Source organism: Taudactylus pleione, unplaced genomic scaffold (genome assembly GCF_031769625.1).
Source record: "Taudactylus pleione unplaced genomic scaffold, aTauple2 ptg000205l, whole genome shotgun sequence".
Classification (NCBI taxonomy): domain Eukaryota; kingdom Metazoa; phylum Chordata; class Amphibia; order Anura; family Myobatrachidae; genus Taudactylus; species Taudactylus pleione.
Window position 1 is genome coordinate 7,471,853 of NW_028284607.1, and position 26,928 is coordinate 7,498,780.

Below are 26,928 nucleotides of genomic sequence, written 5' to 3' on the forward strand. Positions count from 1 at the left end.
TAGCTGGAGGGAGATGGGAACGCTGAGGGATTATGTAGGGCATGTTATCTCATATCACGCCCGATTTCTGTCACTGAGCCTGTGCAGGAACCGCCCTGGGCTTGTTTTACTAAGACACTTACAACCCTTGTGGGCCAGTTGGCGACGCCCCCTGCGTTTCCCCAGGTGGGGTTATCGCAGCAGGCAGTAGTCTCTTCACCCATGCAGGGGTTCCCCAGGCGGTTGATGGTACTTCAGTGTCTCCTGGTTTCGCCCTCCCCCCCCCCCCCCTCCCCCAGGTCTCTCAGGAGCCTGTGTGGGTGAATTCACCGTCCAATATGGTACAGCACCTGGCGGACGTTTTACAAGGGGAGTCACCATTGTGGCCATCTAAGCGGCCTTAAGTGTGTCAGACGGCTCAGTATGATGATGATGACGACATGACGTCTGACGGTGAGATTGTTGACTTTTCAGACTAAGAGCCCCTTCATGCTAAGGAGTCTACGTGTAAAATCTATATACCTGGCCTTATACGGGCAGTCCGTGCGGCCTTGGTTATTGAGGATGAGGATCCCCCACGTGGCCAAATCCAAATACGCCGCCTTTAAGGATATTAAGGGAGATGCCACTGTATTTCCTCTATCTGGTCAGTTAGTGGATCATTTAGAGGAGGCGTGGAAAAATCCGGGTAAGCAGTCCCAGCCTCACAAATGCTTGGCCTTTGCATACCCATTTGCGGATAATTATTTTTCCAAATGGGAAACCCCTCCAGAGGTGGATTCTCATGTCACACGCCTAGTGAGGTGCAACATTGCCCATGTCCTCCTTGAAGGATGTTATGTATCGCAAGGTGGATATATGCCTAAAATCCATTTATTCCCTTGCTTGGGGGGGCTTCCAGATCGGCTATGGCCGTGTGCTGGGTGGCCAGAGCCATGGAGCGCTGGGCAGATAACTTGGAGGCATCTCTGGACACTGACTTCAGCTGAGCAGGTGGAGTTAGTGGGCAGTCTCAGAGACTCAGCCACGTACATTAATGAAGCAGCCCTAGATATAGGTCTCCTCAAGTCCAGAATCTCCTCAGCAGCAGTAGCGGCTCGCCGCTCCCTGTGGTTGTGCTCTTGGAAAGCGGATGCTGATTTCCAAGAAGGGATTGGAATGTTTGCCCTTTAATGGACAGGTCCTGATCTAGACAAAATTGTGGCCACGCTGGCAGCAGCTAAATCTGCATGTTTGCCATCAGCTGCAGTCCCATCAGGGTCTGGTACTTCGTCCTTTCGGCCCTATAGGGCCCAGGGTAAATCCAAGATAGTGTTTTCCAAGACAATCAGGGACCAGGAAATCTGCCAAGCCAAAGAAGCAGGCTTGGAGTACAAGACATCCTACTCCCAAGTCGGACGATAAGCCTTCAGCCTGACAGGACGAGCCTTCTCTTGGGGGACCCCAAAGTGGGAGGCCGACTTCTTCAGTTCGCAGAGTGCTGGTACCTGACTACCGGGGACACTTGGGTAAGAGAAGTGGTCTCTCGGGGGTATGCCCTCTCCTACCCGCAAAGGCCTCCCTGACAGTTTTTCACCACAGGCCTTCAGTCAGATCAGGACAAGGCCCGGGAACTCCAGAAAGTGTTGTACTCTATGCTCCAGGCTGGATTTATAGTGTCTGTTCCGTTACCCCAGAGGGACGCGGGATTCTATTCCAATCTTTCTGGTGCAGAAACCCAATGGGTCTTACCTGCCCATCCTCAACTTCAAATCCCTTAACAAGTCCTTGAGGGTTCCTCTGTTCAGGATGGAGACTCTGCGTTCCATTATATTGGCAATGGAGCCTGGGGATATCATAGTGTCGTTGGACATTCAGGACGCCTACCTGCATGTCCCTATTATGTTAGCACACCAACAATTCCTCAGGTTTGCAGTGCTAAACTATCATTTCCAGTTCCAGGCACTGCCCTTTGGTCTGGCCACTGCGCCTTGAGTATTTACCAAACTCATGGCAGTCATGGCAGCCCACCTGCGGATGCAGGGGGTCTGCTTGTTGCCCTATCTGGACGACCTTCTGTTAGCAGTGTCTCCAGAGATTCTTCAGCACCATCTGCAACTGACAATATCTGTTGCAGAATTATGGCTGGTTGATAAACTGGAAGAAGTCCTCCCTGGTTCCTTAACAGAGGATGCTCAATCTCTGAGACCTGTTGCACTCCCAACAACAGAGGATCTTTGTGACGGAGGAAAAGATCTGTGCATTACAGGCAAAGGTATGCAGTTGCCTTCAGAGCCGCCGAGTGTCTGTTCACTCAACGATGAGGTTACTGGGTTCCATGGTGTCAATGTTCGACATGGTGGAATATGCCCAGTTTCACTCCAAACCTCTGCAAGAAGTTGATCCTCTCCAGATGGAATGGGTTGCCCCATCGGATAAAGCCACAGACCATGGTGCTTTCATCCGGAGATGCGTCTGTCTCTGGCCTGGTGGCTACGGATGGCTCATCTGAACAGGGGACGCCCCTTTTGGGTGGCGAACTGGGTACTTCTGACAACGTACGCCAGTCTCCGAGGCTGGGGAGCAGTGACTGGTCCACATTTGTTCCAGGGCAGGTGGACACCAGCAGAATCTGCGCTTCCAATAAACATCTTGGAACTTTGGGCAGTGTTCAAAGCTCTCCAGCAAGCAGGACCTGTTCTTTACGGAAAACCCGTGCAGGTACAGTCTGACAACGCCTCACATCAATGAGGAAATTATAGTACCGGCCTTTGATTCCCCAGACCTCTCTGCTGGTGAGGCCTCCTTGGGTGTGGTACGTGCCTTAAGGATTTATGGTGACCGTACCAATTCATTTCAGAAGTCGGACTCCTTGTTTGTCCTTTATGGTTTCCGTAAGCAGGGTTGGCCTGCCATTAAGCAGACTTAGGTAGGATGGATTCACACGGCGATTTCTGAGGCTTGCATTCATGAGGGCCTTCCTGTACCATCCTTTGTTAAGGCTCATTCTACTCGGCCTGTGGGGCCTCAGCTGTTCAGCTTTGCAAGGCAGCCACATGGTCTTCTGTCCATACCTTTGTAAGGTATTATGCATTTGATACCATCGCCTCTCATGATGCTTCCTTCGGGCGGCAGATTCTCCTTTCAGCACAGGAGCGTCCCCACCCTTAAAGGATACTGCTTTAGGACATCCCCAAGGTATCCTATGGATACCCTATGGACCCTGAAGTAGAAAATGAGACAATGGGTAAGAACTTACCCTTGTTATCTCTATTTCTACGAAGTCCATAGGGTTCCACAGGACTCCCGCCCTGTTGCACCTGTACTGCAGATGGGTTTTGAGCTGGTCACCGGTTTTTCTGTCTCCTTCTGGTGAGAATGTGATTCTTGTGTGTTCCAGAACTTTCTTCTCTTTCTTTTCCTCCTCCGGCCTATGGCTTATTACGTAACTGAGATGCATTGGCTCGGGGGCGGGGTATAGGAGAGGGACCCCAGTGCATCCTAGAGGCTCAAAACTTTAACTCTGAGCTGCCCGCCGCTATCGTCTATGCCCCAAGCTATCCTGTGGAACCCTATGGACTTCGTAGAAATAGAGATAACAAGGGTAAGTTCTAACCATATCGCATATTTTCTATTTAAATGTTAAAGTATTTTTAATAAAATACTTTTTATTTTTTAAATTAAAACAATTAAATATATCTAGGGGGTCTTTTGCACCCCATTAAAAATGTAATTCCCACCCCCTCCATTGGCAGTAGAGTCCCCCGGTGGTCATAAATACTAGTAATGGTACCCCCTTAGTAGTAAAATAAATCCCTGTTTTATAAACTGACCCTCCCCTGTAAAAAGCCTGTTTTGATTCTGCATGTTGTGTAGCAGGTAGGGATATTTGTGGTCAGTAAACTAGAGCAGAGGAAAATGGGTATCTTGGACAGCCACGATTTCTGCTTTCCTTGAAGAAAAAGATTTAACTGTACAATTATAAAGATTTGGTAAGCTGATCAGTCATGCTTTGTGGTTTGAAGTCTCTTGAGATGTGAACTTGTACAGAATAAAAGAAGGGACGAGGGAGTGGGGATGTAATCAGGCCGTCAACACAATGTCGACAGTTATGTCGACTTTGTTAAAATGTTGACGTTCTCAGAATGTCGACATTCGGGTTAGGCTGTGGGGGAGGTTAGGGTACTAGAGGGAGGAGGAGGGATTAGGGTTACATGAGGAATACTCACCGGAATGATGGCGCATCTGAGATCTGATCTAGAAGTGATGGTCACATGACGGCTGGAACCGCCAGGAGCAGGTAAGTCACCACTGGGCCATCAGTGATATGTCGACATTTCAGTAGACATTGTCAATGTAGACATTATGACCATGTCGAAATTCTCATATTAACAATATGAATGTCGATATATCCTACCATACCCGAGGGAGTGCAGTAATTTGGAATGAAACATATAGTTACCAGATGGAAACTGGAGCTCCATCACAAAGGTAGTTTGGCAGAAAAAGTATAAAATGTATACTGGTGTGAATTGGAGCCTGGTCTAGACCAAGTTTCTACTAGTTAGAATTACAGCATCTTACCAATTTTCAGAAGGAAGGGAGGACATATATAATGACGGCACAAGTAATACAAAAATAAATAGTCATTGAGAACCTAATGCAATTACAGTAGAATTAATGCTAGTTACAGCAGTAATGCTGTAAAAAAATAAAAACCGCCTATAAGAATCTGGTAAGAAGGCTTTGAAAACCAGCTATAGCTAGAGAATTTTAAGCCAGAAGTTTATCTAAAAACAAGTCAACACCGGTAGAATAACTCCATAGTGGGTAACTATTGAAACAAAATCTCTGCATTCAGTGAAGTCGAATCAATCTGAAAAGCAATAAGGATGAAAGGCATTGTCTACTAACAGTCATTTGACATGAGAACGTTATAATACAGTGGCAGTGTTTGTACATTCCTTATGCTGGGCATACACGGCCAGATAAAATGTCTGTCAGACCGACAGACATTTTATCTGGCCAGCCCCAGATGTCGCCGGCATACACTGTGAGATTTCTCTGTGTATCAGCCCGGCATCCGCGCTCCGCCCCCGGGGGAGGAGACATTTCCCTGTTCTTTCCGTAGGAGGGAACACAGGAAATGTCTGTCTGTCAGCCGCGGCTGGGCATACACTGCCCGATGCGGCCGACAGTTTAACGGGAAATATCGCATCGGACGGGCATGCTGGACAATCCGGCATGCCCGACCGAGCAATATTAAACCCTCGGTCGCCCCCCCACACGCTACAATTATCGGGCGATCTTTGATAACTGAAACCTCCTTCTTGAAGCGAGTCATAGGTGAAATCAAGGGCATGGCTTCAGAACCCTACTGAGGCTAACGAGTCTGTACCTTGTTGCTTGATCCCTTCTAGTACCACCTGCGGGAAGGGTTTCAAACCACTCCATAGGGACTATAGCGTAGGGGAAAAAGAGTAGGCTTGTGAAGGAGGGAGACCCTGATGCTGTCATATTGAGAGCTAAGCTAAACAAAGGTCAGTGTTCCAATGTCCTTTTCAACTGACAGCTAGCAGCATATTTTTTATTTATTACCCTTGTTATCTGAAAACTTCTATAATTACTTCAGTAAAAGTACCAAATGTAACGAGGAGAATGAAGCAGTGATGTTAAAAAGGGTGTGGTATAATTTGTCAACAATCAGGTCGAATTGTCGACATTTATCATGTCTACACGCATATGTCGACATGAACTGTTGAGAAACGGTTACTGGTGGCTCAGTGGTCACTAACCTTCTTTAGGCTTCTTGGTCCCTGTGATGCTCTAGCATTACCGTAAGTTTTTTTTCTCCCCCTAGAAACTCTAACCCGCCCCCTTGAGGCAACATATCTTTACCACAGCACGCCTAGTGTTAGAGCAGTTGGGCTGTCTGCTATGATATCATAAAAGTGAATAAAAACAATGGGGGTGATTGAATTCACCAGGAATTGAATAGCGCCAGGAGGGAGCTTCCGGAGCTATTCAATTCAGCGAGTTGTTTAGTCCGACTAATGATTTCTTCTCGCACCCTCCTGAGGGTGCAAGGAGAAATCTGACTAAAGTGCCGGCCGCCAGGGTGTTTTGTGGCTAACAGCATTGCGGTTAGCACTTTAGGGCCGTATTCAATTTGCTGCGATATTTTTGTCGCCGATGGCGGAATCTAGTTTCCGCCTACATCGTGTGTTTTGGACGCAGAAACTTATTGGGTGCGCCCCCGCTATTCGCCCTGTTCTATTCCAAAGGATGCGAAAACACATCCCGGCGATACTTAAACAGGCTGTTGTCAAAAATTTAAAAATCGGTCCTGACACCCCCCAAAAGATGCAATAACATTAGGGATCAATATAGATGTCCCCGAATAGCCCTACTGAAGCTATTTTGGGTACTTAAGTGCTGTCAGTTGCTTCTAATTAGCGTCTTTGCACAAGTGGTGAAGAATAGCATTGAGTAGTTTTTGGGGGAGAAAATAACTAGTCCCAGCAAGTTTGGGGTACTTGAAAATGGGTGCAAGCATGGTTTAAAGTCGCATAAGTGGTTTTTTAAAAAAATGCGCCTGCAGTCCAAAAAACACCTCCCCAGTCCTTGGGGACACCCCAGGAGTCTTTTGCTAGTTTTTATGTTTGTCCCCCAACCTTGTACTTTTTCGCCCCCAAAATGAAAGTACTTTTTGGGGGTTTTCGGAAGTTTTTTTTTTTTACACCGCTTATCTTTAGGGGACTGTCCCAAGGGTGCAGGGGGGTTTCCCGAAGTCTGCACCCCAAAACCTCAATTCAGTACTTTTTTCCGCCTGATATTCATAGGTGAATCTTTTTCGCCTATTACATTGCATTGACTTTCTGCTAACGCGAAAAGTCTTTGCAATTGAATACGGCGGTACTTTTCCACCTGGCAATATGACGTCATCCACGATACTTTTCAGCGGATTCTGACTTTTCGCTGCTAATTGAATACGGCCCTTGGTCGGAGAATGCTGGTTCTTGCAGCTAAACACTCAAATGAAGTTGTGAGAACCGGCATTCTCCGACCTAACTGTTTCCCGTCGGAGTAAACATCGCAGTGAACTGAATAGCTTCGGGAGCTCCCTCCCGGCGCTATTCAACTGAATTGAATCGCCCTCAAAGTAGTAAAAAGTATAAAAAAAAAAAAAAAAAAAAAACAGTGCACAAACAGATTTTCATATTTTTTTATTTTTGGCTTTAGATGCAATTATTTGCACAAAAATTAAATATATTTTGCTCAGAATGCTATATATTTCCAGTATAAACAATAACTTGGAAAAATTGTGGTGCCTTCTGAAGTTCAATTTTGGCATGGACATATGGCAGCGGTTAAAGGGAGTTTCCACCTTCAGCTGCCTTTATTGGCTTGTACGTGCCCAAATGTTCATTGCTATACGTTTCTGGCTTCCTTGTGACTTAGGGGTCTATTTACTTAAGCAGTGTTAGGAGACAGAGTGATAAGGTGCCAGCCAATCAGCTCCCAACTGTCATCTCACAGGCTGTGTTTGAAAAATGACAGTTGGGAGCTGATTGGCTGGCATCTTATCAGTTTTCACTGTGTCCTAACACTGCTTAGTAAATAGACCCCTTAATGTTCTCAAAGTATTGCATGTTGTTTTTTTTATTTTTATTATTTTTTATGGCTACAATTGTGTATATAGTGTATGGAGCACATTGGGGTCAGTTAGCATAAATGTGGAGTATAAATAAATGGTTATAATAGCCAGGAGGATAAATGCAGGAGGCTATAAACTTTTAAATGTCATATGAATGTCATGTCACATTATATTCAGTATTACAGAACACAGTACATGGGAGGTTTAAACTTCTGGAGCCAATTGTAATGGATCTTGTCTGCTGTTAGTACAGGGGCAGGGGTGTGTAATCCAGAGGAGGTGTACACAGAGAGCGGTCATGCACTGTTTGTCAGGTGTGTGCATTTCTTTGTTGCACCAGTGACCTGGGTTTGTTCAGTGCTGATTGAAGTTCAACTAGATTATTCGGTTAGCAGTTGAATCAGTTATTTTCTCAGCAATAGTTACTGTAAGTAATTTTAATTAGCCTTTAAAAGAAAAACATAGGGACCTTTTATAATTTCACTGACTTTAAAGGGGAAATACAGCCAAAAAGTTGTCCTAACAAACCTCCACATGAAATAAAACTGATTTTATTGAATATTTTTCCTGACTTGACATGCTGGAGAATTATGAATACAAGCACATTGTTGGGAGTGCCAGGGCTCGATAATTGCTGATTAAAGCAGAAAATGGTTGCCTCTTGTTGTAATGATTATCTTGGTAATTTAAGTCAATATGTGTTACTCGCTTGTTCTTTCTACTATTTATATTAGTCAATTAAATATGGGTGATATTTTAAAATTCTCTTATGCAGAGCTGGACAAATCCCAGGAGCCAGCTAACCAGCACCCCTATATAATTACTACTTGGCTTTTGATCGTTACAGCTATATTGCTGATTGGTTGCACATCTTCCAGCTGACTCCTGATTTCTACATTATGCCAGTTCTGTAGTAATGCCATATTGTGTTACTAATGCTGGTGGGGGGCCTTAACTCTCCTTCTGGTTGGTGGGTAAGGATTACATTCTCTCCTGGCAGACTGAACTTGATTGTTACCTAGTACACAATTTCTAGGCCTTGTAGCAGGCTTTCTATTTAGCTTGGGGGTCATCACAGGAGGGGGCTAAGTATAATAATAGTGGTAGGTACATAGGAGGGCTCATTTACTAACATTGCTATTAGATGCATAATATGCAATAACCCATAGTTTTTCATTGTTTAACTTTGTGCTATAAACAAAAGAGCGATGCTGATTGTTTGCTGTTCTGTGTAAATTTTGGACCGAAATGCCATGTTCGTAAATAAGCCCTAGTGACTTTCTAGTGCCCCTTAATAAATTCCTTTCTTTACAGACAGTCTCTTCTCTGCAGGTATCCAGACTATTGATTCCACTCAGGCGTTGTTCCTTCCCATTGGAGCCTCAGTGTCTCTCCTGGTCATGTTCTTCTTCTTTGACTCTGTTCAGGTGGTGTTCACGATTTGCACTGCAGGTGAGTGCTGTTCTGTCACTGTGCAGTAACCACTGAGACTGTTCTTGTGTGGTACTAATGGTCCTTTTCTCTTTCAGTTCTTGCAACGATAGCATTTGCATTTCTCTTGCTTCCTATGTGCCAGTATTTAACCAGACCCTGCTCTCCTCAGAATAAGTGAGTATACGCTCTTCATCTGTTTATACTTGAATTATGCTTTCCTATTTAATCACTAAACCCACATCTATTCTGATTCCTAGTATTTTTGCTTTATAAATAGTCCTAAAACCGTTTTTTGTTTAAAAAAAAAAGGTAATAAAAAACCTGATGCACTGTGCATGCCCATTTTATTTAATAGACAAAAAGGACTGAAATGGTGACAACAAACAGAAATGAGCCACAACATACTGCAAAGAGATTTTTTTTTGTTTAACAAATTCCTATTTATTATCAAGGGTGCTATTGTCATTCAAACCCTTGTTCTCTCAAATGTATCACAATGTTTAACTCAGATTTGATTATTTGTTTAGAGAGACTTTGCTTTTTACTTTTTTTTTACTTTTTCCATCAAATTAAGATGTCTGTGGTGTACACAGCAAGTAGTGTTATCGGGGTGGTCTGGTGAGGTTTTGTTCATTTTATCTTTTTTTTGGTTTGCAGGATCTCTTTTGGATGCTGTGGTCGTTTTACACTTGCAGAGCTGCTATCCTTTTCTCTCTCTGTAATGCTAGTTCTTATCTGGGTGCTCACTGGCCATTGGCTGCTCATGGATGGTAAGTTAATATTTAGAGTCTTGTCTGGTCTCCTAAAGGTACATTACAAGTCACCAAGAAGTTCTGTGACATTAGCAATAATCCAGCGATTATGTACAGCTTATAGAACCTCCAGGTATCTTGAACAACATAGGGCCGTGTTCAATTAGAAGTGAATAGCCGAGATCCCCGAAAAAGAATCGCCAATTGCGACTTTTCACCTGTCGGGGACTTGTCTCCGTATTCAATTCCATCCGCTTTTCTCGTACGCGGAAAGTCAATGCAATGTAATAGGCGAAAAATATTGGTCTCAGAATAGCAGGAGAAAAGAAGTGCAAATTTTTTATTTAGGGGTGCAAAGTTGGGGAAACCACTTGGAACCCTTGGGACAGCCCCAAAGGGTAACTGAGTTTAAAAATCCCTAAAAAAGGGGATAAATTCACAAAGTGGGGGGACATGTTTGTAAACTATCGAAATAAGGTTGGTGGGGGGGCTCTAAGAAGGGGTCAAGTGTTTTTGGGATTGCAGGTGCTTTTATGAGGGAGGAATTTCACTTTTATTAATACTTCACATTACAGACATTAAAAGATGCTAGCACCCATTTTCAGGTACCCCAAATTTGACAGGACTACTTATTTTGTCTTAATACTGCTTAATGCTTTTCTTCACCACTTGTGCAGAGACGCTAATTGGAGGCAATTGTGCGAACTTAAGTACCCCAAACTTTTTTATTAGGACTAATCGGGCAGTACATCGATCCCCAAATGTAGGCAATTCCGTCATGCAAAACTTTATCGCGTATGAAAACTAATTTAATATGGCCCATAGTTGGTGTTCTCCAATTCCTTACTGATGATTGTATTATTGATTTATAAGAATTCACATGGTATATATTCTTGTTTAAGGTGTGATATGTATGTTCCCTCTTCAAAGTCATTTGTTATAACATTCATGGTGACAATGTTGTAGTATTGATTAAATAGAAAGTATTTTTACTATTGAAATAAGCATGGTTTGTCCTTTTCCAGCACTTGCCATGGGACTCTGTGTAGCGATGATTGCCTTTGTGCGTCTACCTAGCCTAAAGGTATCCTGTCTCCTGCTATCAGGGCTCCTCATATATGATGTCTTCTGGGTAAGTCGCAGTGTAGATTACTTATGTACCTGCTGATGAAATGTTTTCTGAAACTTATTTGAACAAAGTGTGCGCACCTGACTGTGTCGGCATATTCCGCATCTGAAGTGGAACTTTAGCTTCTAAGTTTAAGCATCCGCATCAAACGTGTTTTATTATGGAATTAGAACTTTGTCATTTCAATCTTTTGCTCATTCTGTACCTTGCTACAGAGGAATGACCCTTAAAGTACAGTATAATGCATGCAAATGTAAGGTTTTACAGATTACAGCCCATTCATGTTACTGTCCAATTAACAAGCAAATCTTGTAGAATGGAAGTTATTTTTTTGCTTTCTAATATATATTTTCGGCTTTGTAGTTATGTTAATGAGCTATGTAGTTTAATTCATTGCCTGCAAGAAAGCAAAATTATTCAAAGACACTAATGGGCAGTAAAGAAAAAAAGATACAAGATTACTGGAGAAAAGATGTATATGTTACATTATTAGAAAACGGTTTATTAGGATCAAGGCTTCTGGTCACAGGAGCATTTGGAGTGTATTTTCCCTGTCTTTTTATGAATGAAGAAGTACAAGCAAAGCGTTTAAATCCTTAGGCCTTGTTTTTCTGCTCATACGTCTCCTATTCTTCCCCAGGTCTTCTTTTCCGCCTACATATTTAATAGTAATGTTATGGTGAAAGTGGCAACCCAGCCTGCTGACAATCCTCTGGACGTTTTGTCTAGGAAGCTCCACCTTGGCCCTAATGTAGGAAGAGATGTACCTAGGCTGTCACTGCCAGGGAAATTAGTGTTCCCCAGGTAAGAAATGTCTGATTCTACATATAGTAAATGGTACAGTTCCTTTGTATTGGAAAGTTTATGCTATGACTATGAACAGTATGCACCGCCCTTTTTTACGGGTCAAAATTTTAAATTTCTTTATTTGGAATTTTTACCACTGATATCTCAAATCTGCTTTTACTGGTGCAGCACCAGTCACTGTTAGCTGGTGTTATTTGCACACCAGAGTTGTAGGAGGGTTTCGGGAAGCTTACTTTTATTTTAACTAAAGCACTTCTTTGCTGGATAGTTTGGTTGAATCCTTTCTGGATGCTCACTGGTCTATCAGGGATGCTGGGTAACTGGCAAGTCACTGACTTAATGTGTAAAAGCCAGGAGGTGGATCACAGTGTGAGCTTTTAATCTATTGGTCACAGCGCAGTGATAGATCTTGCTTGTTCATGTTATGGCAACAAATTGTTAATTGCATTGATTGACTCAATCAAATCCTAGAAGTTTTGTTCCAAGAGGTTACACACATGTCTCAAGGATATATCATGTATAGGATCTCTCCCCCCCGCCTATTGCCTATCCTTGAGGTTTTGGATATTTTGTTAATTGTTACAGTTGTCCTTGACTGCTCAGCATTTCTTGGCAACTTGACCTGTGCTGAGGGATCTAATTCTGTTCCTCCAACCAAGCTTAAGCTTAACTCCAGGACTTTGTTACTGATGTCTAGCTCTCTCTCAGAGTGGAATTTGGTTGCAGAAGGTTCTAGATCCTGGGCATGCAGCATTGACTCATTAAGCTCTGCCGCAGTGTTTGGCCACTTAGGATTCCTAGGTTCATTAGAACCTGTCTAGCGTGGCTGAGAGAACCTGCGATACTGGCACTCTCCAATACTCAGACAACTGCAGCCTAGCTCACCTGAGGAAATGTGAAAAATCGCAAGTGGGTATATGCTTTATGTAGACCATGTAGGTGTGTGATGGCTAATCTGTTAGGATGTATTTGTTTATGAACAATAATTTAGGCGTTAATGCTGGTTTATATGCAGTTCTACAGGCAGTCATTTCTCCATGCTCGGGATAGGGGATATTGTGATGCCGGGCCTGCTGCTGTGCTTCGTTCTACGTTATGATAATTACAAAAAACAGGCGACCACTGATTCGTGTGGCGCACAAGGGCCGGCCAATATTTCTGGACGTATGCAGAAGGTCTCCTACTTTCATTGTACACTTATTGGGTACTTTGTGGGTGAGTATCGCAACATATTTTGTTCTTGTTAAGCAGTATGTGCGGTTGTAGTTTCTGCTTGTAGTAGGAGTGAAATACATGGTCATGTATGCCACCAGACTGCAAGGGGCTGATTCAAAGAGAATTGCCTGTGAGTCCGGGTGAGTAAGTGCAGCTATATGCCACACTTATGGAAGCTCCAAACTTGCTGATTTTTGTTCACTGCCTTAGGGCTGCGTACTAAAATCCGCAGGTCCAGGGTGAGAGAATGCAACGACAACTTGTTCTCCTGACTGCTAATTGAATCAACCTTCCTAACCGTTAAATCCTATGCCTAGGTCCAAGAAAATAGTGTATGTAGATATAATATTAGAATTGCACAAACACTTATTTATATTCTATTATCTGGCTTCAACCTCAGGACAGCCAGAGAACAGATGACCGTTTTGCTCTTATCTAGTAGCCACAATACATAAAAACATGTAGGCATCTTCGAAGCAAGAAGATGTGTATTTGCTACAGTAAAGTTACTTTTTTTTTTGTTTAAAAGCCAGTTTATTTCTAGCTGAAGGTGCTAGGAACGTCACAGCATCCAAATGTGATAAGAAGTTTACATGATACACACTATGTTCAAGATGGTATATACACTGGTGGCCAAAATTGCAGACACACATTTTGAAATTTGAATGTTTTTCATCTTTGAATGCTTATAAAAACTGTTACACTTCATGCAGTGCAATGATTCATATATCAAATGAAAGGAAATTTAATGCTGAATTCAACACAATAAACAGGTCAAATATGTGCATTACAAGGGAAGTTATGCTACCTTCAGTCAGGTAAAACACAGGTGCGTGAGATTCAAGAAGCGGATTGTAGTAACAGCTACTACCAGCCAATCGGAATCGTTCTGAGAACCTATCAGCTGTCGTTTATGAGCAGGTACAAGGTCATGTTTAAAGGTGGGAAAGGTCAGTTTGGCTGTTTAATTTGGCAGAATAAAGTTGGTTAATGAAGTGCAATTACGGTTGGATGTTTGTGTGTATTGTTTAGTGCAATTGACGGTGTAAAAAACAAATACAACAATGTCGTCCAGGCAAAGTGGTGACTGGTCACCCAGGAAGAGATCCAGGATTGTGGTGTTACGTGAAAATGATCTTTGGTATGCAGCAATTGCGAGAGAAGTTGGTGGGAATGTGACAACATCAGGAGTAAAAGTTTTGTTTACGCTATCAGGAAACACTATCTATACCAGTGTTGGCTAACCTTGACATTCCAGCTGTTATAGAACTACATAACCCAGCATGCACTGCTACAGTTTTGCTATTAGGGCATGCTAAAACTGTGGCAGGGCATGCTGGGATATATAGTTCCACAACAGCTGGAGTGTCAAGGTTAGCCAACACTGATCTATACAAAACAAAGAAGGAAAAGGCCGGAAAAAGTGCACAACAGCTGTCGATAGGAGAATAAACAAATTTATGTCAGGGACAGATGGATGAACTGAGTGTAACTGGTGGTTTTGTTAGTCTTCTCCGTTCCGTTCTTACACTAACGGAGGTTGGCCTAATAGGTAGGTTTCCCCGAATAAAGCCATTGTTGAATAAAAAGCAGCGGTAGAAACGAATACAGTGGGCAAAAGAACACATTGCGTGGACAGAAGGTCAGTGGAAACAAGTGATATAGAGTGATGAAACGAAGATATTGATTTTTGGTAGTGATAGAAAATGTGAGACGTCGCATCGGGGAAGAGGTATGTCCAGATTACATTCAAGCGACGACAAAGAATCCTACAAGTGTTATGATCTGGGCATGTATGACAGCAGATGCTGTAGGCCGCCTTTATGTCATAAATGGCACACTGAACAGCAGAAAGTACATTGACACCATCCTACAATCAAAACTACTACCTTCTATCAGGGATCTTTGTCCAGATAATGCCCCATTTTTTTTCCAGCAGGATTTAGCTCCCTGCCACACTGCACGGATATGCAAACAGTGGTTCACGGAGAATGACATACGGGTGCTGGGATGGCCAGGAAACAGCCCAGACCTGAACCCCATAGAACATTTGTAGTTCTGTTTGAAAAAAACTGGTGCATCTGAGGCGTCCTTCCAATAAGAGACAATTGAGGCTATAATTGTCTCATGGCACCACATAATAAAGAAGGAAGAGCTCCAAACATTGGTTGGCTCCATGCCATGTCGCTGTGCTGCTGTCTTGAAAAATGTTACTGTCCTATCAGTATTTTGTTGGGTATTCTTTATAAGTACACAGGGATTTTCAGCGTAAGTGTTGTTTTCACTGCATAACTTCCCTTGTAATGCAAATATTTGATCTGTGTTTATTGTGTTGAATTCAGCATAAAATGTCCTTTCATTTGATATATGAATCATTGCACTGCATAAAGTGTAACTGTTTTTAGAAGCAGTCAAAGTTGAAAACCATTCAAATTTCCAAAAGTCAGACATTTTGGCCACCACTGTATGTTTCAGAGACTCATCCGACCCTCTTATACTGTAAAGACCCACAGTACAGCAGGGTACTAGCCAGCCCCGGCCTCTTTAAACCATTAAGATAAGCTCACAAATCTTGCCTTTAAAATTTAGCATCAGGAAACAATGTATTCCAAATGTAGGTATAACTTCAGTTGAAAGTTCATCCTCTATACTTGCCACACATCACTTTTTCTATTTGGATTTACACAAATGTAATTGCATCAGCATAACTTTATGAATGGGATAATTCCACACTAGCATCTACACACCGGAAACTGCATTCAAGCTAAAGAAATGTGTGTTTGGGCAATTAACACTAAAAGCCCTTTACTGAGGGCATATTATTTAACAATTGGACTTCCTATGTCAGAGTGTCACAAAGCAATGTAATCAATTTGGCGATACACATAATCAATACAACAGGTGCACATGCCTAATATTAATCCCTTTGGTATGGCAGTGCCCCCTATTAAATATAACTTATTAAAGTTTCACATCCTTAAACATACTTGGCGTAGCATTAGCGTTATATGCAACCCAGAAGTGCGCACGGCGCTGACATATATCTCCTTGATGGTGCCGCCCTGCATGGCTCGGGTCCCCGGCCACAAACTACTTCAAGCTGTGCTCTGTATTAAAAACAGGTATTGTAAGTACTGTGTATTGCAATACATCTTAACATGATCATTGCTGTGCTTTTAACTGCATTTAATCTTACCTGCCCAAGGTTTTTAAAGGCAAGTAATCCCTAAAACTGTGTTTCTCAAGCCTGGTCCCCAGGGAACCCTAAAGCCGCTTATCCACTAGTAGACATGGAAACGACAGCACGATTACGACATTGTAATCGTGCTGTCGTTTCCATGTCTAATGATGTGCTAGACTGAATGTTCACTCGTTCAGTCTAGGCACATCCATCATCCCTGCACATGCTGAACCTGACGGGATCGTCAGCATGTACGGGTGATGATGTTGGAAACTACCAGCGGGCACATGCATCGCTGGTTGTTTCCGACCAAAATATGCCCAATGCATGCACGATTTGCGAGCGATTGCACAATAATGACATAGTTATCGTGCAATCGCTTTGGAAAATCGGCAAGTGGATACCCCTCTTAACAGTGCTTGTTTTCCAGATCTTCTAGCTGGGGCACAGACCTTTTGTGTTAATTTACTAACACAATAGATCTACAGGTCGTAGTAATTAATCACCTGGCACAAGCTGGATTGGGAGGGGAGCTACAATAATAATTTGAAAATGAAAGACTAAAATATTGTGCTCTATCACAATACACTGAGTGTAAATGTGTGTATGTACAGACAAAGGAAGAGAGACCGTACTCTTGGGTTTGGGGCACTTACATTTTATATGTAGGTTAATTTGTGTTATGGCCTTTAAAATGACAATGAACAGAGGACACACAACTGACTCAACATTTATGTTTAAATGTCTCCAGGAAAGTGACCTGGATGGCATTTAAAGGTCAAGACTGCAGATAATCTGAAACAAATAAAGATCATGACAACAAGGAAATAGTCCTTGTTTACTGTGTGTGGGAAAATTAAGCATAAAATAAGATAATAACTCAGATTAAAAGATATCCAACAACCAGTCACATTCATATAATTTATCTATGGAAGTATAATTTGAAAGTGCGTCAGTTCAACACTTCTAATGACCATGCAATATCTTATCACATGTCTGTGTAATATACCAAAGCATGCTAATTGCAAGTATGTAATGAAATGTGGCAACTCTGCAATTCTAATGACCATACAGTATCTTGCCCAACATCAGTGTTATATACCAAATAGTCGTAACTAATACCATATATTCAAATGATATATTACACAATTGAAAAATAGTAAATGTGTGTTTTTATCTACAAATGTGTAAACTTGTGTCTATGACATGCATAGCGAGAATCCTGACATTCACAGGGATTGACAAAATATCAGCCAATCCTCCCCCTCTCAGCCCTGTCCTGTCCCTCACTCTCCTTAGAGGAGCTATAACTGTAGTGGACACTCGAGGAGGACGTTACAAGGAGTCCCAAGTCTGTAAGCAGGTGTTGGGAGCTGTTGGTGAAAGAGACAGAGGGAGTAGAAGAGGACGACAGAGTGACATAGATGAAAGAACCTATATTTGCCCCACCATCAGCCCGTGTTCGTGCTTGCATACTCTCCACTAATATCTGCAGTAGAAATAGGGGCAGAATCAATTAGCTGTGGGATTAACACCGCGGCTAATTGTCGCGCTGGACCTATTCAATTAGCGAGGATTCATCACGCAGGAGTCCGCGAGACCCCGCAGTCAGCCTTTACCTCGCACCTCATGTAGGTGCGAGGTAAAATCCGTATCAAAACTACCAAATCGGCCTTGCGTGCGAGGAAAAACCACATTGATTCTGCAGTTTACGCAGAATCAGTGTTTCTGCGTGCGAGTCCCAATTTTATGACGCGGGAAAAAGGCTATTTAATTGAATATCTTTTCCCCACGCCACAGGAATTCAAGCCGGTAATTAGTCGCAAGGTAAATCCCGCGCTAATTGATGTTGCCCCATAGACTTTCTGGGACAGGAGACCACCCTCCTGAATCTCGCTGCTCCTTTTTGTGAAGTGGGCGGAACCTTGATAACTATTTGCTGCAGATTGCTTTGTCTTAGCCCAGGGGTAGCCAACCTCTGTCCTCGTGAGCTACCAACAGTTCACGTTTTCCAGACCACCTAGCAGGTGCACAGGTGTATTCATTACTAACACATTTGAAAAGATCCACAGGTGGAGCTAATTATGTCACTTGTGATTCTGTGAGGAGACCTGCAAAACATGCACAGGGTTGGCTACAACTGTCCTAGCCCATCTGATCAATGACCTATCATCATAGCTTCCCCCCCCACTGTGTAATGAATAGCGTTATTGTAGGTGTTTGGTACGGTGGTATGTGTGGATCCTTAATACGTATACTGCTGCACAACTTTGAAGCTCAATCCAACAGTCAAAGGGGTTAATTAAATTAGGCAGGTGACTTAGGGTGCTGTCAGACTAGTGGATATTTGCTCACATCCCCCATAGGATTGCATACAAAAATCCACAAGTCTGAGGTAAGATCGGGCTGCAAGGGGTTGAGTTCAGCTGCTGTTGCCTACGTTTCTATGCTGTTGCAATGGGAACTTGCTCCTTTCCTAATTGAATTGACCCCAAAGGATTTAAAAAAAAAAAAAAAAATTATCTTCAAACATGACCTGAAACTAATGGTGCATACACACTAGACGATATGCTCCCTGAGCGATATCGTGTAGTGTGTCCCTGGCAGGCTGTGCTCAATGTCGTTCATGACATTGAGCACAGCTGCTGAACGATATCATTAATGATATCGTTCAGCGCCGGGCTCTCTCCCCCATTCCCTGACATGCAGCAACCTGACGAGATCGTCAGGTTGGCCTGCATGTCAGCCCGATGAACGATAATGACGAACGACCCGCGGGAACGCGCTTCGTCGTTATCGTTCATCTTTTTGGGGTTAAAAATGGACGATAAAGTGGACGACTGAACGATAACGATATCGTTCGGTCGTCCACTTTATCGCCCAGTGTGTATGCACCTTAAATCTGGGATTCTGAACATCTAGTATATTTATATGTATGTAGACTTCTGCCAATTGCTTATGCGCTGCTCAGGTTTCTCTAAAGCCAGAGAGATTTCTCCCCATACTGTTAATAACATCTGGCAATCGTAGCCCCCTGACAGCTCTTGAGCATCAGAAGTAGAGTTGGGCACTTTGAAAGGCGGTGTGGGACCTGGCCATCCACTGTCCTGCCTGCACAAACCATCCAGCAGCCCCCTGATCCCCGCTGACAGCTCTCCACACTTTATTTTTGTAAACTAAAATCTGTCTAATAACCAAATTTTTCATAGAAAAACAATGCATTTATTAATACAGTGATAAATATTACTGTATTAATACATACATTGTGGTTTCTCTATGAAAAATTTGGTTATTAGACAGATTTTCGTTTTCAAAAATAAAATGCAGCTCTTCAAGACATCTCATTTTTCTCAAGTAACTCCCACCCCAATTAAGGTTGGAGACCACTGGTCTAATGCTGGGCATACACTGGACAAATATCTGACAGGTAATTAATTGTATAATTTGGCTGGTTGGAATAAAAATCTGGTAATGTATGGGAGCAAATGATTGACCATTTGCTCATGAACACTGGAAAACAGTCAAAAATGTTTGGCAGACAAATTAGTTAAATCAAACATTTAACCAGTTTGAACAATCGTTTTTTGTCCATTTTCATGTGTTTGGGACCTGATGGTTGAATCTCATTTGCTCCCATACACTACCAGGTTTTCATTCCAACCAGCCAGATTGGACAGATATCTGACAGATAATTGTATAGTGTATGCCCAGCATAAGTAATAAGACATTAAGTGCAGCAAATAGTATGTGGTTGAATTGGTTATTTAAAAGAATTGCTCAATTGGAAAACCAATTTAAGTCCATTGTAGGACACTGCAGTAATATTTTCTAAATGTGAAATGGTGAACAAATTGACACAAATTTGCAATCAACTATGTAGCAAACGTAATATGAAAAGAAACTCTAGTTTAAAGATGTGCCAACATTTTGCATGGATATGGATGGATATATATATATATATATATATTTTTTTTTTTTTTTCTCGTTTATCCTGTGGGACAACCTTGAATTTGGTTTGCGGGCCATCTACAAACAAACTGTATTTTAACATTACTTTTATTACTTAACAGGACTGCTAACAGCGACAGTGGCCTCCCGCATACACAGAGCTGCCCAGCCTGCTTTGCTGTATTTGGTTCCCTTTACTTTATTACCACTTCTCACTATGGCCTACTTAAAGGTATACTATGTTCCTCTTTTTTGTTTATTACTATAGTTCTGGTTTGTTTTTTTCCACTTACATATCTTATGTTTGGTTTACATTTTGAATATACAAAATATGCCACACTCTTCTTTAAAAAAAATTTATTTATTTATTTATTTATTTTTTTAAATCATGGCAAAAACAACTTAAACATGTAATTTTCATCATGATTTTTAAGTTTGGATTATTTTCCTAGAATGTTCCCCAATGTGTACAATAATTTTTGACAGTGTACTTTTTTTTGTTTTATTGCTACAGTATCCTTTGTACTAACCTAACGCCAGTGGCCATCCCCATACTTTACAGTATTTCAGCACACATTTAAGGCTTTTCCCCTCCTTCCTTATAAAGCGGACACTACACAGTGCTGATTGTACTTTCTCTCACAGGGAGACCTTCGCCGAATGTGGTCAGAACCATTCCACACCAAGGCCAGCAGCTCCCGCTTCCTTGAGGTATGATGGGAACAGAAGAAACAAAGCCAAACCTGACCATTCTTTTGGCTTTCTGTATTCTGGATAAACTTGGTGTGTAATGGACACAGCTACAACTGAAGGACCTCATATAAACTGATTTTGTGTAAAATAAAAGAACATTTATAGAGAGCCCTCTGCGTGAGATCCTAAACCCTGGAACATGATCTCAGCAGTGACCTCAAATCCAGTTGGAATAGCAGAGTACGGACTAAATATAACCAACTGAGAGTCTGTGAGGTCATTCGGAGTGTAAATCTTGGAAACCTTTACGGTCTGGCCTGCGAGCAGCTCTGTATACCATGTGACTCTAAAGGCCTCAGAGCTAAGGACTATTACCGCTTCAGGAAACCTGCGGGACCAGACCCAATGGGGGAGCAGTGCAGCCCTCTTACCAGCTCTCCTCCTTGTTCTTGTTTTTTAGTTAAATATCTTCTGTGGTGTGAAGTGACTTTTTAGATCTCAGCCAGTGTGTGAGTTACTCGCAGTATATACATAGTCTGTCGTATTTAATTCCATTTCACCCGTTTCATGTTGCAGAGGGCAAGTCTGAGATGATGATATATATATATTTTCTATGGATAGTTTAAATATTCACAGAATAAGGGGCCAGATCAGGCCAGGCCTGCTCTGTATTCTGTCGCATGTCCTGCACTTTCATCTTTGGCTTTAGAAGACTAATCCATCCCAGCAAAGTGAAGCCTCCGTTCCAATCCAGTGTATTGTGTGCTCGTTCTGACGTACTCATGGGCTGTTTTAGTGACTGTATTTGGTTCTGATCAATGTAGTGACCTTAGGGCAGATGAAATGTTCCCAAACCTTTGTTTTCATTTGTGCGCAGCCTTTTTAGCGGTACCCCCGGACTCTTGCATGTCAGACTTGCTGCGCTCATCGCTCCCTCCATCTTAATAATGTTACCTTCCTGTAAATACATATTTTTCTTTTTCTATTTTTTTTTTTGTATTAGTATTTTCATTTATCTGCTGTATTTCTGAACCTCATGTGACCACCCCATCTGTGGGGAAAAACTAAACAAAAACCTCCAAATATGGTGCTGTATGTTTTGCCTCTATTACTGTTCATTTCCTTTGAGCCTGCTGCCCCATTAGCAGGTGAATGATAATGTGGGGTGACACTCTCCATTATCCTGCTCTTATACTGACCTGGAAAGTTGAAACGTGCATTTATGGTACGAAGAACAAGGTTTCTGAACTGGGTCAAAGAGTTTGATAAAAAATGTAAAGTTAAATATATATATATATATAGTATAGTTCTAAATTAGAACAATGAGGCAATGAAAACCCTGCCTTTTGAAATGTCTTGATTAGTTTATCAGGAGAAATATAGGCAATTTTACACAGAAAAATAAACAGGACTGCTGAAAAGAACCGGCAGGTCTATGTAATCTTCAACTTTATATCGTCTCCAGTGTGCTTCCCACTTGGGACATGTTTTCATTTTGTAATGAAGCAACAAGACCATTCAAACAACTGCCATACAACATGCCTTATTCCATGCACTTATGAGCAATGGTAAATTATACAGTAGGTGCATCTAGTAGGACAATTCTGTTTATAGATGTATCATTCGTGTATTGGAGTAGGTAATAGTAATTTCACACCAAATTAACAATTGTAAAGGTTTAGCTGTTTCTCTTGTTTCCTGAAGTTGTTCACTGTAGCTTAATAGACTTTTATACCAAATCTCTTAGGGTCTCGAAAAGAAGCACCAAGCAGATATAGTATATCATTAAATCCAATATCTATGTACATCAAAACACTAATTAAATCAACTTATCTGGATGCAAGTTAAAAGGTTCCAAATACACTTGTTCCCAAGTTAGAATGAGCCAGGTGACTACACAGAGCCACCAGTGACTAATCTTCTGAACAGGAACATAAAGCAGACCAATCTTCAAGAAGAAGCATCCAGATGTGTGCACTCATACCTATTTTGCATCTGTTGGCCGGGTCGCAACCAGGATTATGTTCACACGCATCCTAGGTGCGACCCGGCATCCTGGGTGACTCCATCGACGTCACGCGATGAGCCAATGCTTGAACAACTCATCTCCAAGCGTCGGCTTTTCCTATGCAGAGAACGAGACCCAGGTCGCACACGACCCGGTGTAACCTGTTCACAATGCTCCACTAGCAGGGTTGAACACGCGTTCAACTCTTCTCATGTCCAGGGTTGAAATGCGCTTATTTCAACCATGCCCTTTTACACTGCACAGTAATTCTGGTTGCTGCACGCTCATGTGCAATAACACAGGTTTTTGCTGCTAGTGGAAAAGGGGTATCAGTGAGGTGTCCACTTGAAAACCATCTCAAGTGTGAAAAGTTACAAAACGCTGTATCTATTAAGATATCTTCTATGGAAATCAAAGGTCTGTTTTATAGTACTGAGCTGTTGTATAAAACATGTTCCAGCAGATCTAATATTCTAATGCACATGCGTGGGGTGGACTATAGCCAGTTTATTTTTCTATTTTGAAAATCCTGTATAGGTCATAATATGGAATTCAATTTTGCACGTGTCCATTCTCTAAACAATCTGCAGACCTAAGTAAAAGTTTTCTGTACTGGGTCAGAAGGCTTTATAGTAAACTTATTGAATACTGTTATGGGAGACACATTGTACTAAACCATTATATTAAATAAAATTCCAAATTAGAACAGTTGGTGAAAATAAAACTTACATTAAATTGTCATGATTAGTGTATCTGGTGACATAGGCAATTTACACAGAAAATAAACAGCTGAAAGAACCAATTGGTCTATGTAGTCTGCAACTTATGTTGTCTCCTGTGTGCTTATCACTTGGGACATATTTAATTTTTTAATGAAGGAACAAGAACATTCAAGTAATCGCCATACAACATGCATTATTCCATGCACTTTTGAGTAATGGCAAATTACAATACCAACTATTTACACAATTATATATAGTTGGCAAAAAGTGAACTATGCATGATAAAATGGAGTGGAGACCTGCTCAGCAAATCTCATGGCCTGTGCTGGCACTGCATGTTGGTGAGTTCTGTACTTTATTCTCCCATTCTCTGTAGTCCTTTAGTCACACACTGCAGGCTGTGTGTTATGAGGGCAAACTATGCAGAGGTGCATTTATATTTTATAGGCATTTATTCTGAAATGCAAGATTAGTGTAACATTTTTGTCTTGTATTATGCAAATTGCTTTTAAATGTCCTAAAATCTGGGGCCACTGTGTACCAAAACAGTTGATGTAAAATAGGTGTGGTTTCACTTCAAGTTATGGCTGTCTGCTACCATTTCCACACTACTAAATCCATACACTAGTCTCTGGGCACGTGTAATAACAAGAAATAGAAATGGGCCGATACATTCTAAATGATTTTGGGTTGTTGGTAAACTTATAACTGGTTCCGATCTTGGGTACTGTAGTGGTGCAGTCTGTCCTACAGTTTTGTAACCTCTTATGCAGTACAGTTAGTAACAGTTGCAGATTTTACCTAGGGGCTGCTGCCCTCCCAGTAAAATCCGCCACCTCGGTGTAATCAGTGCAGTCTGTGACAGCACTGGCTACACTGTGACTGGCAGTCAAGATACACAGGGAAGGAGACGCCTCCCCCTGGGACTGCCAGTCCGGGCTGCTATTAGGTTCCAGTAGGAAGCCGCTACTCTCTACTGTCTTTCAGCCAGCCCAACTCTGCTCCTAGGGGCTGCAGAAGATGCAGTCCTTTGGAAGCTGGTGATGTATGCATGCGCTGGTCCTGGCAGCTGTCAGATCGATTTTGCAGATGCCGGTGGTGAGTGTTTTTTTCTTCAGTCTCCTGCTCTTCTCAGCGGTGGCAGCCCCCCTCCTCTAAGCGGGTAGGAGCTGCCGCTGGTTAGTACCCATCCTATTTTGGGGGATAAAGTATTACTAAAAAGATAAATACAGGAGAAACTGAACTTGTGTACAGGTGCCAGTAAACCATGTATAATAATTATATATAATAAAAGACAGAAGTGGGCAGCACATTTCTACTAATTAGGGTACTGGTGTAAGACACAGCTGTCCTGAGATAGCTGCAGCATACTGGTGTCTTTCAGATATATACACCAGTGCTCTTAATAAATTTACAGCTAACTTAACTGACCACAATGCATAAATGAAAGGTGATTGTAAAAACTAATGTATGAGGGTTGTTCAAAAAGTAATGCCAAAATGCTCACAACTCAAAATTTATTATAGATACAGATTTGAAAATCTGCAGTAAAATACTTTGAAGTCTTAGTAACAGAATGACTCTACTCAAAAAATTCACCATCTGCCCTCAAACATTTTCTCCAGCTCTCAACCCAAGCTGTGAATCCACTTTGGAAAAATTCCAGTGGTTGGTGTTTGACCCAGGAACGTATGGCGTATTTAACAACCTCTGTCTTCAAAATGTTGACCCCGGAGACAGTATTTGAGAGAGCCAAACAGATGAGTCAGAAGGGGCCAAATCAGGACTGTATGGTGGATGTGGCATTATTGCCCACCCCATTTTGGCAATGGACGCAGATGTTGCCATCGAAGTGTGAGGTCTGACATTGTCGTGGTGTAAGATGACATTTAACAGTGGAATTGTTTACCTTTTTTTGCGGATGGCTTCTTAAGTGTAATAATGTATTGATCACTGTTGATTGATTGGTTTGGTTCCAAGTAATCAATGAGAATAACACCTTGGCTATCCCAGAAGAATGTGGCCATGACTTTGCTTACGGATCGCTGTGATTTAAACTTTTTTGGCCTAGGTGAACTTGGGTGTTTCCATTGCTTTGTTTGGGCCTTCGTTTCTGGGTCATAAAGGAATACCCAGGTCTCATCTCCTGTAATGACATTTTCCAAAAACGTCTCAGTGTTTGCTTCAAAGTTGGTCAAAAGGTCATTGCACACTTCCACCCTCTGGGCCTTATGATCCCTGATTAATTGCTTTGGAACCCATTTAGCACACACTTTACGATATCCCAAATCATTGATTAGTGTTTTTACAGTGCCATGGTTACATTCAAGTTAATCACTGACATCTCTGATGGTCACACGATGGTCTTTCTGAATCATGGCATCGACTTTGTGTCGGTTCTCTGCTGTCACTGCAGTTGATGGTCTGCCACCACGAGGTTTGTCGCACACGGACGATTCTCCCGATTGAAAACACTTCATCCACCTTCTGACATTGCTATAGTCAATTGTACGCTCACCATACACTTTTTTCTGTCTTCTGTGGATTTCTGTAGCACTGCAGCCTTCTTTTTCCAGAAATTCAATGACTGCTCTTTGTTTCATCTAGCTAGCAGACATATTAAGCTATAAACTGACAAAGTTTCAAATAAATATTGCATATTTCAGAGTTATGAGCATTTAGGCATTACATTTTAAACACCCCTCGTATTTTGTTTGTTTTATGTATGCTTTAATCTAGCCCCTCTGCATAATATAACAAAACTTTTATCTCCTCACGCCAAGTCCTGTCCCCAGTGATATCCGAGGGTAGATTAAGCAGCAGGCTTCGGCTGTTTTGTGTTGACCCCCTTTGCCTACAGATCATGGTGAAACGGGTCTTGATAACGGCTGCATTTATTAATCTATCTGGTTTTGAAGTGGGAGAGTGTTAAATCACCTGTCTGGTGATCTGCACCCACCCACTTTCAGCTCTCCCTTTGGGTGCTTGAGTTAGCACTGTGCAGGTGCGTTTATCTTTGAGAGACGCCCACAACACAGCAAACTTTCCTAACAAGACAAAAAAAAGATGGCTACCGGATGGAGAAAAGAGGTGTCTGCACCAATGCCACTCTGAGATGGTAAAATCAATAAAGGTAAGAATGGGAACGGTCAGTGCTGCAGACCATTCTTACATATACTAGCCACGTCAATTCTTATGTTTAAAACAGTAGTGCTTAAAATGATGGGCGCTATGTGCCCTCATTATTTAATACATAACTATTAATGCATGTGGAGTACAGGTAACTGCAGCACATAGGGGGATATTTAATAAACACAATTCTTATTTTTCCAGCATAATAGCTGGAAAATGTGATTTATTTTCTCCATATATATATATATGTGCAGTGAAAAGTATGGAGGAATCACTGATGTAATATTTTTCT

General features: G+C 42.0%; 1 protein-coding gene across 2 annotated transcripts in view; it reads left to right on the forward strand.

Annotated features, from left to right (window-relative positions):
* The window catches only part of SPPL3 (signal peptide peptidase like 3), a 78,912-nt gene extending 57,053 nt beyond the window's left edge, over window positions 1–21,859 (forward strand). Inside the window, exons 4-11 of one of the 2 annotated variants that reach the window (XM_088477928.1) lie at window positions 8,930–9,067; window positions 9,145–9,223; window positions 9,707–9,819; window positions 10,827–10,933; window positions 11,571–11,734; window positions 12,753–12,952; window positions 20,204–20,313; window positions 20,727–21,859. In XM_088477928.1, the coding sequence (XP_088334054.1) occupies window positions 8,930–9,067; window positions 9,145–9,223; window positions 9,707–9,819; window positions 10,827–10,933; window positions 11,571–11,734; window positions 12,753–12,952; window positions 20,204–20,313; window positions 20,727–20,798 (983 nt within the window). In that variant the 3' untranslated portion in view covers window positions 20,799–21,859. The remainder of the gene's footprint in view (window positions 1–8,929; window positions 9,068–9,144; window positions 9,224–9,706; window positions 9,820–10,826; window positions 10,934–11,570; window positions 11,735–12,752; window positions 12,953–20,203; window positions 20,314–20,726) is intronic. The other variant, XM_088477929.1, reaches the window with a different exon arrangement.
* The last annotated feature ends 5,069 nt before the right edge of the window (window positions 21,860–26,928 follow it).